The sequence below is a fragment of the Nesoenas mayeri genome (genome assembly GCF_963082525.1).
Source record: "Nesoenas mayeri genome assembly, chromosome: 3".
In the NCBI taxonomy this organism is placed as follows: domain Eukaryota; kingdom Metazoa; phylum Chordata; class Aves; order Columbiformes; family Columbidae; genus Nesoenas; species Nesoenas mayeri.
The window spans coordinates 82,219,547-82,238,235 of record NC_137544.1 but is presented as its reverse complement, the minus strand read 5'-3'; the positions used below and the strand labels follow the sequence as shown (position 1 = coordinate 82,238,235).

General features: G+C 37.6%; 1 protein-coding gene across 1 annotated transcript in view; it reads left to right on the top strand.

The window, feature by feature from the left end:
- AKT3 (AKT serine/threonine kinase 3) overlaps window positions 1-18,689 on the top strand; it is a gene marked incomplete at its 3' end in the record, with an annotated part of 153,099 nt that overhangs the window by 89,856 nt on the left and 44,554 nt on the right. Inside the window, exons 4-6 of the mRNA XM_080342165.1 lie at window positions 10,460-10,571; window positions 12,036-12,180; window positions 17,799-17,930. Coding sequence (XP_080198291.1) covers window positions 10,460-10,571; window positions 12,036-12,180; window positions 17,799-17,930 — 389 coding nt within the window. The remainder of the gene's footprint in view (window positions 1-10,459; window positions 10,572-12,035; window positions 12,181-17,798; window positions 17,931-18,689) is intronic.

Sequence of the window (18,689 nt, the reverse complement as noted above, 5' to 3'; positions counted from 1 at the left end):
TCTGGCTCTGTCAAACTAGTTACTTCCATCATATGAATATTTTCCCACAAGTGTTTGCTGCTTTCCGCTCCCGCAATACCAGCTTTACTTTTGCAAAAGGCTTTTTCACAGGCCTAGTATTATTTTCCGTAGAGTGGCTCCCTTATTTCTTCCAAGATAACTTTAAAGTCACACACCTGAGCATTGCTCTCGCCCTGGTCTTGTGTTGTCCACATACTCGGTTGGGAATTACAGGAAGGCCCGAGGGAATAAAGTTATTTTACATACTGCTAACAGTGTTTCCAGTGCCAAAAATCTCTTTGTTAATAAAGCCTTTCTTATTGGGTGATGTTTTGTCATAGGATGGAGTGTTCAGAGGCCATCCCTTTTCCTTGGGGTGATCTGGGGGAAGGAGATGTGTAAACAGGTAGATGCTTTATATATAGAGGGAGAGTGTAAGGCAGCACACTCATGCTTCAGCCCGTTGCTGTGCCCTCCAAAATGCAGGGGAACCGTGTGAGTCCGAAATGGAGGTGAAGCATCTCTCTTCCTTGGAGCATAAGTATGTCCCTGAAGGCAAAACAGGATTGACTAAAGGGTATGACAGAGCAGGGCTGGATGGAGTGATCCCTGGGGAAGGTTACAGGACTGCCCCCTTGGTGTCCTGGACAGGGGTTTGGCTTTGGCTCCTTGTGGCCAGTGCTCTCCCACCTTTGGGCATGTGGGAAAGGTGGTGATGGGCACCTGGCACTGACCTGTGGGGCTGCAGGGCTGAATGCGTCAGCCAGATCTAGTGACACTGGATAGCCTGTAGGAATCATTCTGGTTTCTCTCCTGTGGAGCCAGCTTATTTTACACCAAACGGAGCCTTCTTTTTTAAACATAGGAGCTGAGAGTGCTGTGTATTTGAAGTATGCTTTTAGCTCCTTAATGCTTATGCCCCATGGACACTTAGACTCACAAAAACTTGTGCCGTGGTATCTAACCATACACTTAAAGATAAATGAAAGCAATGTAATTACATTGGTGGGCAATTCATTGTAGAATCTTAAAACTGTTTGATACTGGTTTTCAGAGGTAAATTCAGAAGTATGAGCTTATTTGGATTGTCTGGTTCAAAATCAGTTCAGCTCTTTCCAGGTAGAGACAAGCAGTTGCAAGTAATAAAGCTATTGTAGCTTAAAGAGATACTCTTGATTGACTGAGTCATGGTAACTGAGTGGGTGAGCATTCCTAGCCCACTTGAAATGCAAAATAAAATATGTTAATGTAAATTGCTTTTGCTTAGACATTTATGCAGTCAGAACCAGTTTAAAAATAATTTGGATTCAACTGGTATAACTTCTCTGTATGAGCAGAAGCCTGAAAAAACTGTCCTGGCTTTTAAAACTCCATTCTGCTTCTTTGGAACAAAACTAGTACTCTGGTTGACAGGATGTATACCCTCAGTGGCTGTGCCAAAAAAACCATCACCTCACAACATTGTTTTTAACTGGTCCAGTGCTGTGTAAGTAGAACCAACACTGCTTTGTGTAAACCACTACGGTCTTTGATTGTCATCGTCAGGGAAAGCAGAGTGGGGAAGAATTCTGCTTCAGTTCTACTTAAGGAGAATTTGTGGCTTTACTGATAAAAAAAAATACTTCTCACATATGCAATGAGAATGTAGGTAATCACATTTGGGATGAGGTATCTCTAAGAATTGGCCTTTTGCCTTCATTTTGATCTTTATGTTGGAAATAATTGGGAAGAGCTGTATCCCTTCACAGTAGCCTTTGAGCTTTGGCCAAAAATGATGTCACCTGGAATTTCTTTCCTATCTTTCAAGATAGTATTTTCTAAGCATTCTGTGGTATAGCTACTCTTTTTCTTGTCTTTGAAAAGAAGCGAATTTTAGTTATTATGGGAAGCTAGCCTTTTAGAACCTTTATTTTTTTTTTCTATGCAGAAATGTTTATTGATGAACCTTGTGCTTTCTAAGTGGAGAAGCTGTGCTACTTTTACCTAATTTTACTAGTCTTAAGCTTTCAGTGAGCCAGAGAAAAGGTTTCATTATTTTGAGGATTTAAAAATCTTCATAACATGAAAACTGAAAGGTTTTGGGGGTATGATGTTAGGGCTATAAAGAACTCTGGGTACACTCCTTAAAGAAATGGGTAGGAAAATATATATGTATGTTTTAAGTGAGATTAAATTATGCATCAGAATACTTTGGTATTAGACGTGACCTTGTGTGAAACTCCACAATTAACTTTTCAATGGGATTTAAGTGCAGAGTCCTGGGTTTTTTTAATTGTTATATTATTGGATGACATGAACCCAGAGAGAAGCATGTTAACTGTAGACACTTATAATTACAGTATAGATTTCATTCTAAAATAATAATGATGCAATTGAATAAGTAATGTTCATTCAACACTGAAAATATTCATAGAGAAAGGCAATGCAAATGCATCTATGGAAATTCAAACTCACATCTAATGATTTTAACCAGTATTACTGTCTGTGTTAAATGGGGAAATGTTTAGCTTTCTGGAAAACTGGGCCAGTGATTGTCTTTGGGAGGCTTTCATGTTAGTTTATGAATGGCTCCTGGGTGATATAATTTGTATTCTGTCATTTGACTTAGAAGTTTGGATTCAGTTGCTGGCTTGTGTCATGGATGAAATTGAGTTCCTTGGTCTCCTTGGTCTCATCCTTCCATTTTAATAGAAGAATCATAGAATCACTTTGACCGGAAAAGACTTTTGAGATCATGGAGCCCAACCATAAATGTCACACTGCCAAGTCCACCACTAAACCATGTCCCCAAGTACCACATCTGTGTGTCCCAGACCCCTCCAGGGATGGCAACCCCATCACTGACCCAGGCAGCCTGCTCCAATGGACAGTGCTTTCTCAGACACCAGTATAGCATACTATAATTTCCCATTCTCTCTACATAGGGCCTGGCAGTTTAAAGTTTTTAGCCTGGTGTGAGAGTTTTTATGCTGGTGTGGTATACCCAGTTGCAGAAATGAAATTGAGGTGTTTGCATGAAAGCCAGAGAAGGATGAATAATCTTACTCTCTTCAGTGAAATCAAACTAAAGCCCAGGCAAAATCCATCAATAACATGCATGAATCTCCTGTTTTCATCCTGCCCTCTTTGCATGAAGGGGCAAAGAGCAAACTAGTTGTAGTGACAGAAAGATATGGATGCTACTACAGTACTTTTTGGAGTATTATAAATAGAAGACTTTCCAGCATGATAAGGCTCATCAAGGATGATCTTTTTCACCTTCAAGGAATTTAAGTGCAAGGTCCTGCACCTGGGTCGGGGCAAGTCTCAATATCAGTACAGGCTGGGGGATGAAGGGATTGAGAGCAGCCCTGCCGAGAAGGACTTGGGGGAACTGGTGGATGAACGGTCAGACGTGAGCTGGCAATGTGTGCTTGCAGCCCAAGAAGGCCCATTAAAAGGAGCATGGCCAGAAGGTCGAGGGAGGTGATTCTGCCTTTCTACTCTGTTCTGGTGAGACCCCACCTGGAGTCCTGCATCCAGCTCTGTACCCCAGTACCAAAGAGACATGAACCTCTTGTAGAGGGTCCAGAGGAGGCCACCGAGATGATCGGAGGGCTGGAACACCTTTCCTTTGAGAACAGGCTGAGAGAGTTGGGGTTGATCAGCCTGGGGAAGAGAAGGCTCTGGGGAGACCTTATTGTGGCCTTTCAGTTCTTAAAAGGGGCCTATAGGAAATATGGGGACAGACTTTTTAGCAGGGCCTGTTATGACAGGACAAGGGGTAATGGTTTTAAACTGAAGGAGTGGAGATTCAGACTAAACATGAGGAAGAAATTTTTTATGATGAGGGTCATGAAACACTGGCCCAAGTTCCCCAGAGGGGTGGTAGATACCCCATCCCTGGAGACATTCCAGGCCAGGCTGGACAGGGCTCTGAGCAACCTGATCTAGTTGAAGATGTTCCTGCTCATTTCAGGGGAGCTTGGAGTAGATGACCTTTGAAAGGTCTCTCTCAACCCAAACTATTCTATGATTCCACGATAATGTAAGTTTGTTGTGTTTATTATGCAGTCATATATGTTGTTGTATCATCAAAGTGCACAAATAAGTGCATGTCATAAGCCAAGCCCCATGGAAGTGGTATTTCTACCCGTACAGAACAAAAAGTCAGTTGCTGCTCCAAAATACTAAAATTCCAAATATAAAACAAGGGACAGCAGATGGATGCAGACAGATGGGGGGAGTATGAGAAAACAATGAGACAGTATTAGCCTGTAGTACAGACAGTGGTCTCAGCACATCAACAACTAATCTATTGTCAAGGTTAGATTTTTAGTCTCTCTTCCCTTTTTTTCCCTCTCCTTTATTCTCTCCATCCTGTTTTTCAAGACATGGTGAAGGAGAGTTTTAAGGAGTATTTAAAAGAGAGCCACTATAGCAGAGAGAAATTAGAAATGCTTTTGAAAAAATGATGCTAAAATTGAAATAAGTAGAAGGATGGGTGGCATTTTGATAATGAATAAAGATTGATACCAAGGATGAGGGTAGGCTGTGGGGAGAGACCAGGTTTAAAATCTACTTATATTTGATGTGATAGAGCTGAGTAAGAAATTAGGAATGTGAACAGAAGAGCGATATGATCAAAAGGACAATGGAGGAAAATGATCTGTTCAACAGTTTTGTGGATGACAGTTTTAGGGGAAAACTACATTTTTTGGGACCAAATAGGGGACATTAAATTGTTTGCAAAAATCTTTATGTAACCAAACTTATTTTGAGGGTCACACTTGTCATAGGTAAAATATAGTGAGAAAGAAGAGAGCCTTTTGGAAGCTCTCAGAAAAGTAGATTTCCCACAGGGAGCAGGTAAACAGCTGGGAGAATCAAGAGAGGACCAAGCTAAGGGTGTATATGGGGGGCGCGTGTGTTCACATATATTTGTACATATATGCAAAAGCCATGGCTTTTCATATGTTTAGGAGGAAAAGTGTGTGTATCTGTCTCAGTGTTATGAAGATGGTGTATTAGTTCTGCTACTTTTCTACTACTTGTCTAACAAAGAAGTTCATCAGAGAAAAGCGAATTTGGAGTGCAGAGTAGCGGTAATGGAAAAAGGTGTTTGTAAGCTGTGTGTCCATTGAATTTTGACACGAGAAAGGAAAAAATGGGAGTAGCAACTGAACAGGCAGAGGTTGGGACAAAAGTGTGGTGGAAAGGTCAAGAGAAGAATAAAAAATCAAGGTTAAATTGTAATGCAAATAGATAACTACATAGATATAGGTATCTGTATAAAGATAGCACTCTCTGGATATATTTAGAAATCCACATATTCTAAACAATACAAGTAGTGGTTCAACACTTTTCCTCTTATATCGTATGATAATCACAGGAAGTTATCTTTTGTGCTAAAACTCAGTCTGTATTAGAAATAATTTCTCAAATACGTAACCTTCTGTTCATTTTTTAGTGCAATTTTTTATGGCTGCTTGCATGTTTAGTATTCTTCTCTGGCCATATCAACATATTCTGCTGAAGTTGAAAGCTGCCATATATGAAATAATAAAATGGTATTAGTGTTCTTTCTTATTTTTGTGCTCAATGAATGCATTTAGGAAAAGAACATTGGCGATTATATGGTTAAAGTTATAGAATTCAAACTTTAAACTTTTTAATAAAATCTGAACAGATGATCTGTGCTTTTTTTTGTGGGTTTTTTTTTTTTTTTTGGAACTGGCAGGTTTCAGGCCCTCTAATTGGCTTCCCAGCTTTGCAGAGTAATTACAGCTTCAAGCAAACTTTGTCATCTGTGGTTCAGAATGGTGTAAAGTAAACAGAACGTTTTGAAATACAGTTTGTAGTTAGAGTTGCTCAGGAGAGTTTAACTAGCATAACTACTTAATTTAGATAGTAGCAGTTATTTGAAAAAGATAGTGTAACAATTTAGAATTGTCAGATTGTTTGTAGATATGGAGACAAAAATCAGCCAGCCTCTGGTATATACCTGACAATGTTTTTGGTTTCTTTTAAAAAGAGAAGTTCAATACTTGAGAAACATCTATTGTATCTCTTGATACTGGGTTTATTTCTTTTTTTTTTCATTTTCTATATTAATCCAAAAATGGCCAAATGAGTGCTACAGACTTGTTGGAACACAGTTGTCAGTTTCTGTTACTGATTTTGTATTTTGCTGCTTGGAACAAGTGTTCTCCCCCAAGGTTTTTCACCCCCTCTAGTATTAAAGGGGAAAATTCTCGTGACCGGTCTTTGATCCCAGGAAGACAGAAAGCTTTAGGATTAAAATGTGTAAATCCAAGTTCTGGATGGCTAGCATACAAGAACACAAAGTTGAGTCTGTCTGTTTACTGGCTTACTCATCTTTTTGAATGATAATTTAGACTTCCAACTGTTTTGAGTTGAGATTCAGCCCTTTAATTACATATGTTTATGTATAGTAGCAAACTTGAAGACATTATGGTAGAGTGTTCTCTACTCTTGGTAATAACCCAACTATCACTCGAGCATTCAGAGCCAGCTCTCAGTAGCCAGTTTCACTCATTCTTCTGTGCTGTTGTAGTTTCCAAACTATTCTCTCTGTCTGAAACTACTACAGTTTTTGAGTAATTAGTAGAAAAATATTTTGGTAATTAGCAGTAACTGTGTATTAGAGTACTTACTCATCTCTAATAGATTTTTCTTTTTCTAGCTGTAGGTGAAAGACATTGACAAACAAGTTTTTATTATGTTGAAAGCATGACAGGAATGTTGTTTATCCCATACATTTTGTATACAGCAGCACATGTAGCATGTGGGTGTACTAAATATCATCAGACTTCAGTTACTTCTGTTTGCTTGAGAAGCATGGGTAGCACAGCACTGTTAGGAATACATTGGTCCTCCACTTCTTTCTGTAACTCTTTTTGCTTCAGAAGGAAAGGATACAAACATATTCAATTTTAACCTTCCACAAGGAAATCTTTAGCCACTTTTAACAGAATATTAAAAAAAGCTCATTAAGTTTTGCTAGATTTTATTTTTCAGTAGCCTCCCTTCGGTGATAGTGAAATGACATTTTTTTAATGTTTTCAGTGTCATTTTCAATTGCCAAGTTATTTCTTATTACCTTTAATTGATTTAGTTAATCATCTATAATGAAAACTCAGAGAGTAAACACTCTCTGGTAGTTACAGAGCTTAGTATATACCTCCATATGTTTTGTTCTTGCTAATAATGCACATCATCACTTTGAGGACGGTCTGAAAAAAATAATATAGATAGTACCAATAATACATCTATGTATTAGATACAGATTTCTGTAATGTACATACTAACATGTATATTTATTATACTATGTGGTATACTATACATATCTGTAAAGACCATATTAAAGATAGCATATGGACATAGGCAGGCTTAATTCTGTTCATTCCAATTTTTGCATGCTTCAGTTGGGAAACTTAAACTAATGCTATTTCAGTTATGCATTTTTTAATATATATTTGCAATCAGAAAATGCATGGTGAAATTCAAAATCTTTGCCTCCTTTAGAGGCAGTAGAGAGGATGTGCTTTTTAATTGGCACAGACTTTTCTGCAGGTTTGACTCTCTACCTTTTTGCCTTCAGAGTGTCCTAACATTTTTCTGTCCCTGGCATTTCTTTTACCTTCCTTCTCCTAAACTAGCTATTCTACTTTAGCTATACTCTATCTATCCCCCGAGTTTTTCTTTCTCACACAGATTCCAGTCTCTTCTCCCTTTATTCTGTAGTGTTTTGTTCCCCACATCTCTTGTGTAAATAACTTGCTATATGCCATCTTTCCATGCTGGATTTTGACTCAACGAGGTAGTTTCTTTTTGATGTTGTCTGAGGAATAGCATTGAGGCATTATGAATACAGGAGAAAGAGCTTTACATTTAGCATGTGTAGAGGCAGGAGATAGCTGTAGCCTCTGGATTATAAGCAATGCATAGATTTTCAATGATTTTATGCTTTAGTAATTGTTATTGTAATTTTTTACCCTCCTCCCACTGCACTCTTATCCCTCCCACATGTAGTGTGGCCAGATGCCTTACATTAGCACAGGAATACTAAAACGATATCAAAGGTCTTGGTTTGCCAAGTTTTAAGTCTCATCTCCAAAAAGTAGTATTTTCCAGCAGTGTGCAGCTTTAGGCAGACACCCAGCAAAGAAAATTTCAACCTTCATGATTGAAGCGTGATAGGATTAAAGATGAGAGGATGGTTTTGTCAGGAGTAAGATGAGATAATCTTAGAGCAGATAATGCTGCTGGTCTTTTCTGTTATTAAGGTAGCCTGACACATTCTTTAGAGCTACAGTTGAAGAAGTTAATAAAACAAATAGCCTGTTAGCCCTAGCCTCACCATCACCATGATTATAACTTGGATTTCAACCATGTCTCTGAAGATGGGGGTTTCTTTGGTCTCACAAGTGATATTTACACCCAGCTACAAGGCTGGTTAACTATCCTAAGCAGCTCTACTTCATCAGGCTCCCCAAGTTCCTGTCATCTGCTTCTGTCCTCCTTGTTTCTCTCCCAGCTGTTGTGTTAAATCCCTCTCCCTGTGTCCATCCCACTGTAGCTCTTTCCTCTAAATGTCGAGGGTGGCTGTCATCCCATCCAATACTTAGCTGAGTTTATAAAAGCAGTGAGGTTGGATTATGATTTCTCTTTTGAGTTTCCACAGTGTATGCAGGTTTGGTACATGTAATGTCATCTCCTTGACCAGTGAGCAATCTGACTTATATAATAATTCATAGATGTATGGTGAATATATAGTTTTGTGCATCAAGGAATATACACCTGTGTAGTGCAATATTTACTTTATTCCTCTTTTGGTTTTTTTTTATGCATATGTCTTTCAAGCTTCTGAAGTGTTCTGCCAAACTGCAGAAAAAAATCCTATCAACATATCCTCTTCCACTCTTCTTTACTTTTTCGAATAAAAAAATTGCAGTATGCATGAAAGTTCTAAAATCAAAGTGTCTTCACAGAGACCCCCTCTTATATGTTATTTCATCCCTGTGTTAAGGATGGTCTAGTACAAGGAAGTCTGCTGATATTTGCTGTACTTTGTATCACTGAGGCAGAGGCTGTTTCTTAGATGATTGTGTCTCAAATTGTTTAGGTGTTCAGGCATACAAATCAGTGCCTTGAACTAAGGCTTTAAGCCTTACAAACTAGAAATATTAAGGAGAATTGCTTTAATGTATTTTCAGTATGCAGCTGTGTTTCAGAATGTCAGCTATGAGTATGTATCTTGTACAATTAACACTGGCAACAAAGGCGTAAGTGAGAAAGCAAAACAGAGCAGAGGGTACTTACACAAGTTGGGTGTTTAGAAATTTGCTAGGTTTCAGGACCCTGAATTTGTGAAGAAAAAATACATCAAGCCAATATAATTTATTTTTGTGAATGTATATAATGCCTGATGAAGTGGTACATGTCATATAATATGATTTTTGTAAAGCACTGACGCTGGTCTTGTGACGAAGGGGTCATAGGCAGAGTACTGTATGTCTAGAATTGTGTGATAAGGGTAGATCTTGGATCTGAAAGCACAACATGTGAGGTCAGATTGATTGAGCTGATTTAGGCTGGAGAAGACTGAAGAGAGGTAAGATAGTGTTCAGATCTCTAAAAGGCATAGCTGCTGAAAAGATAAATTAGTCAATAGGGCGAGAAACAATATGCTTAAATTATAGGAACAGTTGCATTAAATGCTAGGAAAAATCTTTCAACTGTATAAACAATTAATTTCCTTATAGTTGGATGCAATAGTTTACTTATAGTGGTTTTGAAATTCCTGCTTTTTGTGGATTGTAGAAAAAGTTTAAAGAAATACTTATGGGAAATAGCATAGGTAGACCTGATTCTGCCCCGGGGCACAGAGAGAACTAGATGATTTCCTGGGGCAACCCCACTGGGTGCCTGTATTTGGGTTATTTTATATTTAATAATCAGATTAGTTCAGATGTCTGAATTTTCTCAGATAGGGTATTTCACAATAAATCTAATCCTGAAGTGACAGTAGCGTGGGTAATTGTGGCATGGTTACCATTGAAAGGAAAATGTCATATTCCTCCTGCCAGGTACAGATGGAAGAATGTGCCTGTGGCTACTGCTGTTACCTTGGCATACTAGAGCAACCCGAGATCTAATACTGTTCTTACCCTCATAACACAGACCTAGTTTGTAAGTGGAGATGGCACTTTTTTTATGGGCAACAATACAAGTTCCATCAGTTCCTCAGCTTTCTTCACCTTTTGATTCTTATCTGCTGCCTTTTGTTCAAACCCACGGTTATCTTGCCACTCTATATTTCCTTATACGTGCTGAATACATGCTGCATAGGTGTATGTATTTTATAAGCTATATGTATTTTATCTAATTAATTTTATTTGCTCTTCACATGTTAACTGGCAATGTATAAAAGAGGCAATCTCATGTGTTTCTCTAGAATGTCAGCTAATGAAAACAGAGAGACCAAAGCCAAACACATTCATTATCAGATGTCTTCAGTGGACCACTGTCATAGAGAGGACGTTCCATGTAGACACTCCGGAGGAACGGTGAGGATTTTATTTTTGTTTTGCTTTCTGTGTTCTTTATGCAGAAGCCTCGACAGAGTTTCTGCTGGGGCTGTACAGTGATCAGCACTTGGGACTGTGACATTCTGAGCACATCTGAACAGTTACTTGAAGAATTTATAAGTCAGCTTCTGTAAAATATTATCTGAGCTCATAGCTGGTGTAAGAGTTCCCTGAGAGTATGTTTGAAGAGTGTGTTCGAATGAGCCAAAACTATGTCGTGATGTATCTCTGAAGTGTTACATTTTGAACAACAGAAGCCTGCATTGAAGTATTTTCCAGACTTGCTGTCTCAAATTTTCCTTTTGCTCCTCCCAATATGCTCCTTTTTTTGGCACACAAAACAGTATGTTTGTTATAATTTATTTTATGTTTGCTTATTAGTTTTTCTTGTCTCAGTAAATATACAAACTCTTAAGAATTAACTTTTTTAATGCACCAGAAGCATGTAGGAGTTATGGGATGGTGTACCTTTTGTCACAGGGAGTGATTTAGGGTTTCGGGTGGGGTGGGGGTTGAGTGCATCCACCACAGCTTGCTAAAAAGTTCTTTACTGTGTCTCTGGTTAGATGCACTGAGTTTTACCACTGTGGGCATCTGTCCTGTTTATGACTAATGCTATGATTTGGCTTTATTCATATTGGGTGTCTCAATAAATAACCAAAACTTTGCTTTTTCTGTAGTTTCTCCTTTTTTTTTTTTAATTTTATTTTTAATTTTTTTTTTTAAATTTTTTATTCTACCTTGGTACTGTTTCTTCACCCTATCTTCTTCTGCGTACACAGGGTAGCACCTCTTACTGCATTCACTAATGCCACCAGTGTGCTGGTTGTTGTGTCTGTGCTGGTGAGCCAGCAGCAGAACAGCCGTGGGCTCAACTGCCCCTGGTCGTCCCTCCACCAAAACCCTCGTCTGTGCCTGCCCCTCTGTGTGGCCACGGGGTTTTGTGACACTTGTAGGAATTTAATTGTCTCTGAGGGCCACTTTCTCAGGGGAATTTGAAATTAACCAACAAGTTGAATTTTAAGAGGAGACAGGCAAAGAGTTGAACACAGGGTATGGTTTAATAAATATTGGAAGACCAAGAAATCTCTTAAAATAGCAAGTTATTACCAGATAGTATTGGATAGGAGATGACAGTTTATGGTCTGAGCTGTATTATACCTGGAGCAAGTGTTTTCAAGTATTCACTATTAAAATATTTACAAAATCAGACACTGGTAATTATTGAAATTAACCGTGCAATGGTCCTTTTTGATGCTGGTCAACTTCACCACCTTTAACATAATGCAGAATTTGGAAAGAAATTAAAGTGATTAATTTATGAGTCTTCTGCTGTGTAACATCAGAGTTGAACAATGAAGAAATGTAGCATGTGAAAAACATTATAAACCATTTATTTGGATGTTTGAGTTTGTAATAGGGATATTGCCTTGTTTATGATAGGGAAGAATGGACAGAAGCAATCCAGGCTGTAGCAGACAGACTTCAGAGGCAAGAAGAGGAGAGGATGAACTGTAGTCCGACTTCACAGATAGACAATATAGGAGAAGAAGAGATGGATGCTTCAACAACCCATCATAAAAGAAAGGTAATGATGTTAAAAAATGATTGACAAGACTAATAATTAAATAACTTTTATAGAGTGGTCTGGTTGGATAAAACAATATGCAGGGAATACTATTTCTACATAAAATTCAGTGTATTACAAGCATAAGAGTACTGATTTGTTTTATTTAAATAAAACTGAACTGCTCTAGTTTTATTTATTTGTTACACTGCCTGGTACAGCACTTCTGAAAAACAAAGTTTAACCATTCAGGCACATGTTAACATTCTGCTTATTGTTTGAATATTATTTTCATATTTTATTTTTTGTTTGTTTACTCTTTCAGAAGTATGGTAATAAAATATTTTCTTTAGTCAAGTAGATTTGCCCCCTTTCTCATGCAAATAAGACCCAGTACAAATTAGATAATTTGCATGAGAAAGGCTAGCAGGATTTGGCTTTTAATGACCTTGTTTTTTGCAATCTGGGAAAATAACTTTGCTGTAGTTTTCAATGAAATAAGACAAAACAATATCTTATTTTTATGCAGTACTTCACAGCTTTTGCTTCAAGTAGGAATATGTACATTGTTGGCTATAACATACTTGTAGTTATATCTCCAGAGTCAATAGGATAAACACACAACTAAGAGCATGTTTTAAAGATTCAGTGCCACACAAAAACTTGTTTATTATTTGGTATTTCCATTTTATCTTGTGTTTCTGTAAGTAAGGACTACTCTTCAAGAATGAATCATTCAAATGGATGTCTCTCACTTCCTATACAGGATTGACATGACTCAAGAATGCATTGAAATTGCATGAGAAATAATAACCTGTTTCTATAGGACTGGGTTCATAGGACTGGAACTCCGCTGACAGAGCAAAATAGTTTTATAGCTAATGTAACTGAATGCCTTTCAACGATGAACAATGGAAAGAAATAGTGAATGTGTGCCTGCACTCATGGAGCATGTTTTGTTTGTTGCACTATATGAAGCAAGAATCATAGAAAAATCAGTGACTGAAAACTACACCCTTATGAATATAACAAAGGTGTCGTAGGAAATCTTAGTTATGTCGTGTCCTAAGTTTTGAGAACTTGAGTTTGCAGTGCAAACACAGCTCTTTCATGTTGTTTCATTGTATTGCATTTTCTTTTTTCCGCTATAGAAATAGGTAAAAACTAATTATATACAGATGTAACAACACTCTCATGATTCACTGTCAGGTTGACATTGAACTTTTAGCCCTGCAGCATAGATGTTTAATGATTGTGCTCCAGGGTAAAATACACCAAATGACAGCAAGGCAGAGGCAGCATTCAAGATGTGTCAGGATTTCTGAGAGGCAGTGCGATTATGTGGAAGGGATTTGGGTTTGCTCTATTAAAGATTTGAGCACTAATCCAAGCCAGTGTATCCTCTTAGTGGAGTACAAAACCACTGCATAACAACAAGCATCTTCAAGGTGTCAAAATTAATGCTGTCTAATATAAGTAGTTTATCTGGAATGCATGCGTTCCTTGTTCACAGTGCGGTGCATTTTCCCATACAACAAAAGAGATTGTGGGAACAGGATGAGGAGGAAGATCAGTTTCTTTTCTGTCTTGCTGCTCTTGCTTTAAGACATGCTGAAATAAGATGCTGGGCCAGTGCATGTTGAGTGCTGCAGAATATTTAATGACTTTGGCAACAAGCCAAAAGCAAACTCCACAAAAAAAGGTAAAATGAAAAATGTTGATATTCAACACCTAATAATGAATCAGAATGTAGCCAGTGAAGACCATACTGATGACAGCAAGGATATTTTTTTACCAAAAGTCAAAATCCCACTGCGGACTTCTAACTGTTGGAAGACTTTAGCAAAAGTGACCATAATGATGGAGAGTTGTAACTCCCTCAGTGTTAATTGAAATTGGGAAAAATATTTTTTTTTACAACTGTTTCTGTTTTGTAGAAATGTTTCTGAAAAGCTTCTGGTTAAGCTTTTTTAGTTGTTAATGTAAGCAGAACCATTTCAATTATAATGACTTAATGCATTTTATTGCTTTTTTTTGGTATTGGATTTCTTTTCATTTCAGGGATTTTTTTACACAATGTGTCCTACAAGCTTGTTTTGTCACCTGATTTTACATCTAAGCCCAGTGAATTTTGCTAGTGCATGCACCAGATGGTATACATATGACTACAAGAGGATAATCAGATTAAGAAACGAGACAGAGAGGAGGGGGCCTGTTCTTCTCTAAAAAGGTAGCAAAAGGTTTATGAAGAAAACAGTCTTTAGGATATGGAATTCAATTTGAACAGACATGACAGTAACATTCCTGGCCAAATTAACTAGAAGAACCAAAACCACTTTTTTTTCCCCTTTTTTTCAGTTTTTTTTTAATGGTGTCAATGTGCCACAAGTTTTACAGTAAGAGCATCATTAAAATTTGGAGCAACTTGCTTTTATTTCCTGTTGTACTATTCCTTATAAGCAGGATCTCTTCCTGATGAAGTGAGATGCAGACTTCAAGTGGTATAATCTTTGTGCAAGTCAGGAATTTAAAAGAATTAGTTCCTTGGTAGGAATTCTCAGCACTGGTAGTAGAGTGTAATCTTTTGAGCAGATCATCCATAAGGGAGTATATAGGCTTTACAGAAAGCTGAACATCATACCGTTCTTTGGTTAGTGCAGTTTGCTGTAGGTTCATTCCTTTTCCTTTCATTACAAATTTGTTTTGCAGAGTGCAGAATGAGTAAACAATGGATTTTTCAGAGGAAAACGAAAAGTAATGTAATGAGGCAAAATATTCAGTGCTAAGAGTTCAGTAGGAATGAAAAAGGTGGAATCATCAAGGAGAAAGAATCCAATCTTATTGGAGCTTCCAAATTTGCTTACCAACATCTCTCAGGTTTAGGAAGTATTTCCATTTTCCCACCAGTTTCCAGTACACCCTTAGCTATGGCATCTGTGTTTTTATCTCCCAAGATCTTGTGTTCTTTGGCAGACTTTTTGAGTTACCCTGCATGACATATCATCTCTAAGCCTTCTGCTGAGCTTCAAAGAATGAGAGCATCAGGAGACTTTATTCTTAGAACTAGCACTACCACCATAACCTGCTGTTAAGCCATGGCTCAAAATCTTGCAAACCTATTACCTTCCACTTATAAATATACATATATTTTTAACTTGTTTTCACTGAGCTTGCAGCTAGATTCATGACTGCTTTGATGAACATTATGTAAGCAAATTTTGAGTGAACGAGTCTTTCAATTTGGCTGACTTGCTGCCCTTAGCATCAAACCTGTATCTGTGATCGGTTGAGCCCAGATCCTCCTTCTGTGTGCAGGCAGAGGGCTGCTCTCCTGAGCTGGTTTTGTTCAGACTCTGATGGTTGCTCTGTAAGTCCAGCCTCTCAAAGATCAGAAGTATGGGAAAAAGTTACACCTTTGAGGCTGCTTATGATCCCATAAACTTTTGACTGTTAGAAGTGATTTGTTATGGTTGATAACTCAGTATTCTTTATCAGTAAGGCTGTCAGCCATTTTTTGTCAGGGAATGTAATAGCTTTATGACTGAAGATACGGAGGACTTTGCCCTGAGTTACTCATCTTCTGTCTGAATTGTTTTGAACGCATTTTGGATTTTTCATGTGTTTTCGTCAATTTCACTGCTTTAGCACAAAGGCAGTTTCTTTGTGTGTTTTTGCTTGACTGTTACCATGGAACTGTCAAGGTAGATAACTCGACTTTCCCAAGTACTGACTGTGATAGGTGAGAAGTCTTACCTTTAGTTGACTAAGTACTAGGAGGCGCATAACATTTGGATCACAGCTTTACATACTACGTCATGCATCACTAGGTGCAACATGTTATACTTGGTTTTGGAAAAGGTGACCAATTAAGTATTTGTCTGTGGTCATAAACTTAACTTTACACTCACTTGTGTGGATTTCCTTTAGGTAAGAAGTATACTGAACCTTTGAAATCTCTGTTACCTACTGGGATAAATGCAGTTTTGTTCTTCCTGATGTGAGATTGTTTTGGCAGCAAAACAAGACCTGTCAGTGCAAAATGTTTAAATAAGTTTACATGTGAGCAAAGAATGATATTGACCCAAGTTAATTGGCTTAGGAGCTACCAACCACCATTACATGAGAAAAAGCTTTAATTTCTGCTGATATAGCTAGAAAACTGATATATGGAAAGCATCTTCTCTTTAATAAAGCTTTGAAATATCTAGGTGTTACCTTAAAAAGCTAAGGAATCACAGCATTAATGTGGTTGATGGAACTTCAGTTCCACCCCTTATGTGAGCGTATTTCAAACTGACTCTGAGTGAGTATAAATTTTTTTCACAGTTTGTTGACAGCAACTTGAGATCCATGGTAATAGTATCATGCACTTGAGCTTAAAGGAATAAATAATTTCAGAAGGAAATTTCACCCTTTGTATTTCCTCAAAGGAGAGAATATATTTCACTGCCACTATTTGTGATTGCACACCTGGGGATATGCCCAATAGCTCTACACTGGGAATGTGTGTGAGATGTGTAGGCACTGTTTGAGGTGTCTCTGGTAGGGATAAGGAAAGTAATAGTTCCATTGTGGAAGACACAAGTAGAGGATTATCTGGAATGTCAGTATTCAAAAAACCTGCCTGACACTCCAACTAGTGATAGAAAGAAACTGTAGGAAGATGAAAGATAAGGCATGATCTTTTCTTTCTCTCATCCATAAAAGGATTAAATATATTTAACCTAGCAAAACCAAGACTCAAGTAGTATTTCTCTGTATAAATATTTTCAGGTGTATTATTCACTAAGAAAGGAAGGTTATTGATACTGCAGGACAGGACTGTAACAACAATAGTGTGTTGTCTTTCAGAGCCTTTAACTGGTTTCCTCAAGGTTCCTCAGAGCCTTAACAGTCTGTATGTGGTTATGTGGTGCTGCAACCAGGGCAGTCACACAGCGTGCTGAAAGATGGGCTGTGGAAACACACAGTGGAAGCCAGTGATTTGCCCCAAATTTACCAAAGAAACACTGTGCAGTCACTGTATTCTCAGTATTATGCTGTTTATATCCTCATCTTTGCATCTAATGCATAGACCATTGGGTTGATGCTTCTGAACTGATCTGAAATGAGCTTGCAGAACTAAGATGATTATTGACTCAAGCTTTGTGCTCATGAAAGTGGCTAAACTGGTTTGGGTTCTGAGATCATCTGGCCAAATTCTTTCTGTATATGACACTCTAGTTGAGCTGACAAACCTACTAAAATGTTTCAAAAAAAACATCAGAGCAGTGGTTAGCTTTACACAAAACCTACTGATATGCCACATTCTTTTGTCCCTGGTAATACAGGAGTTGATGTGCTTTCTTAGATGTGGAGCCTTCATGAAATGCTGATATAGACTAAGACTTTGTTCACTGTGTGCTTTGTAAAAATGTGTGTATAGGATACCGTGCAGTACTTTAGAGAATTATAATACTACTATCCTCATGGTTCAAGGATACAGTTAACTATTATGGAGTTAATCATAGAAGTGTACATGTTTTTTTGAACTGTTCTTAGTATATTGGTAACAGCATTTGGTTATATGTAGGTACGTGTGTGCATACTGGAACTAGATAGCATAAATCTTGCTAATACTTGTTGTTTGTTCCTTATAGACAATGAATGATTTTGACTATTTAAAACTACTGGGCAAAGGCACGTTTGGCAAAGTTATCCTGGTCCGAGAGAAGGCTAGTGGGAAATACTACGCTATGAAGATTTTGAAAAAAGAAGTCATTATTGCAAAGGTAAGGAAGGTTATATTTTTAATATTGGCTTTTTTTTTTTAATGGAATAATCAATGTTTAATATATAAGATGTACTTGATTTTTGATGGCAGCTGGTTTTGATAGAAATGTGTATCTTCAGAAAACAAGAATACAAGAAAAGCATGTGTACTCATTTTGCATACATTTTTCAAGTGGCTTATAATTTAGAGTGTGCTAAAGCATTGAGAGAGTTCACTGGCCAGGAAGGTAGCACAATCCAAGTTTGAAACAAGAAAATTACATTGTAGGGTATATTATGTACTTCGAAAATTTTTCTGAGTAAACCAAGTTTATTCAAATAAATGCCATTAATTCAATGGGCCTGTGCTCTGATTTTGCTGTGTTAGATAAAATAGCTGTGCATGGGACTAACGATTTAATTTTTTCTGGTTTTGAGGAACAAGAAAATCTGAAGCTGATGTCTGAAGAAGTCCTTTAAACTGGCATTGTCCAGTGACTTAAGCTTGATTAGTTTAGTATTATTAGCTCTTGTGCTCGGTCATAATTTTACTAAGAAGTTTAAACTTCAAGATCATCTACTCTGAGCTTTGTTTCTAGGAATCCTAATGTTTTGAATCCCAAGAAACCTACGTGCTCCTATCACCATGAGACACAATTAAAAATAATCCCAATTATTAAGTAAGAAGGTTTTTGAGGGATGTGGATCTACCTGACATTTCTAAATGCTTGAGGCTAATAATACTGGTATTCATAAAAACTGAGTGTGGATGGGAACTA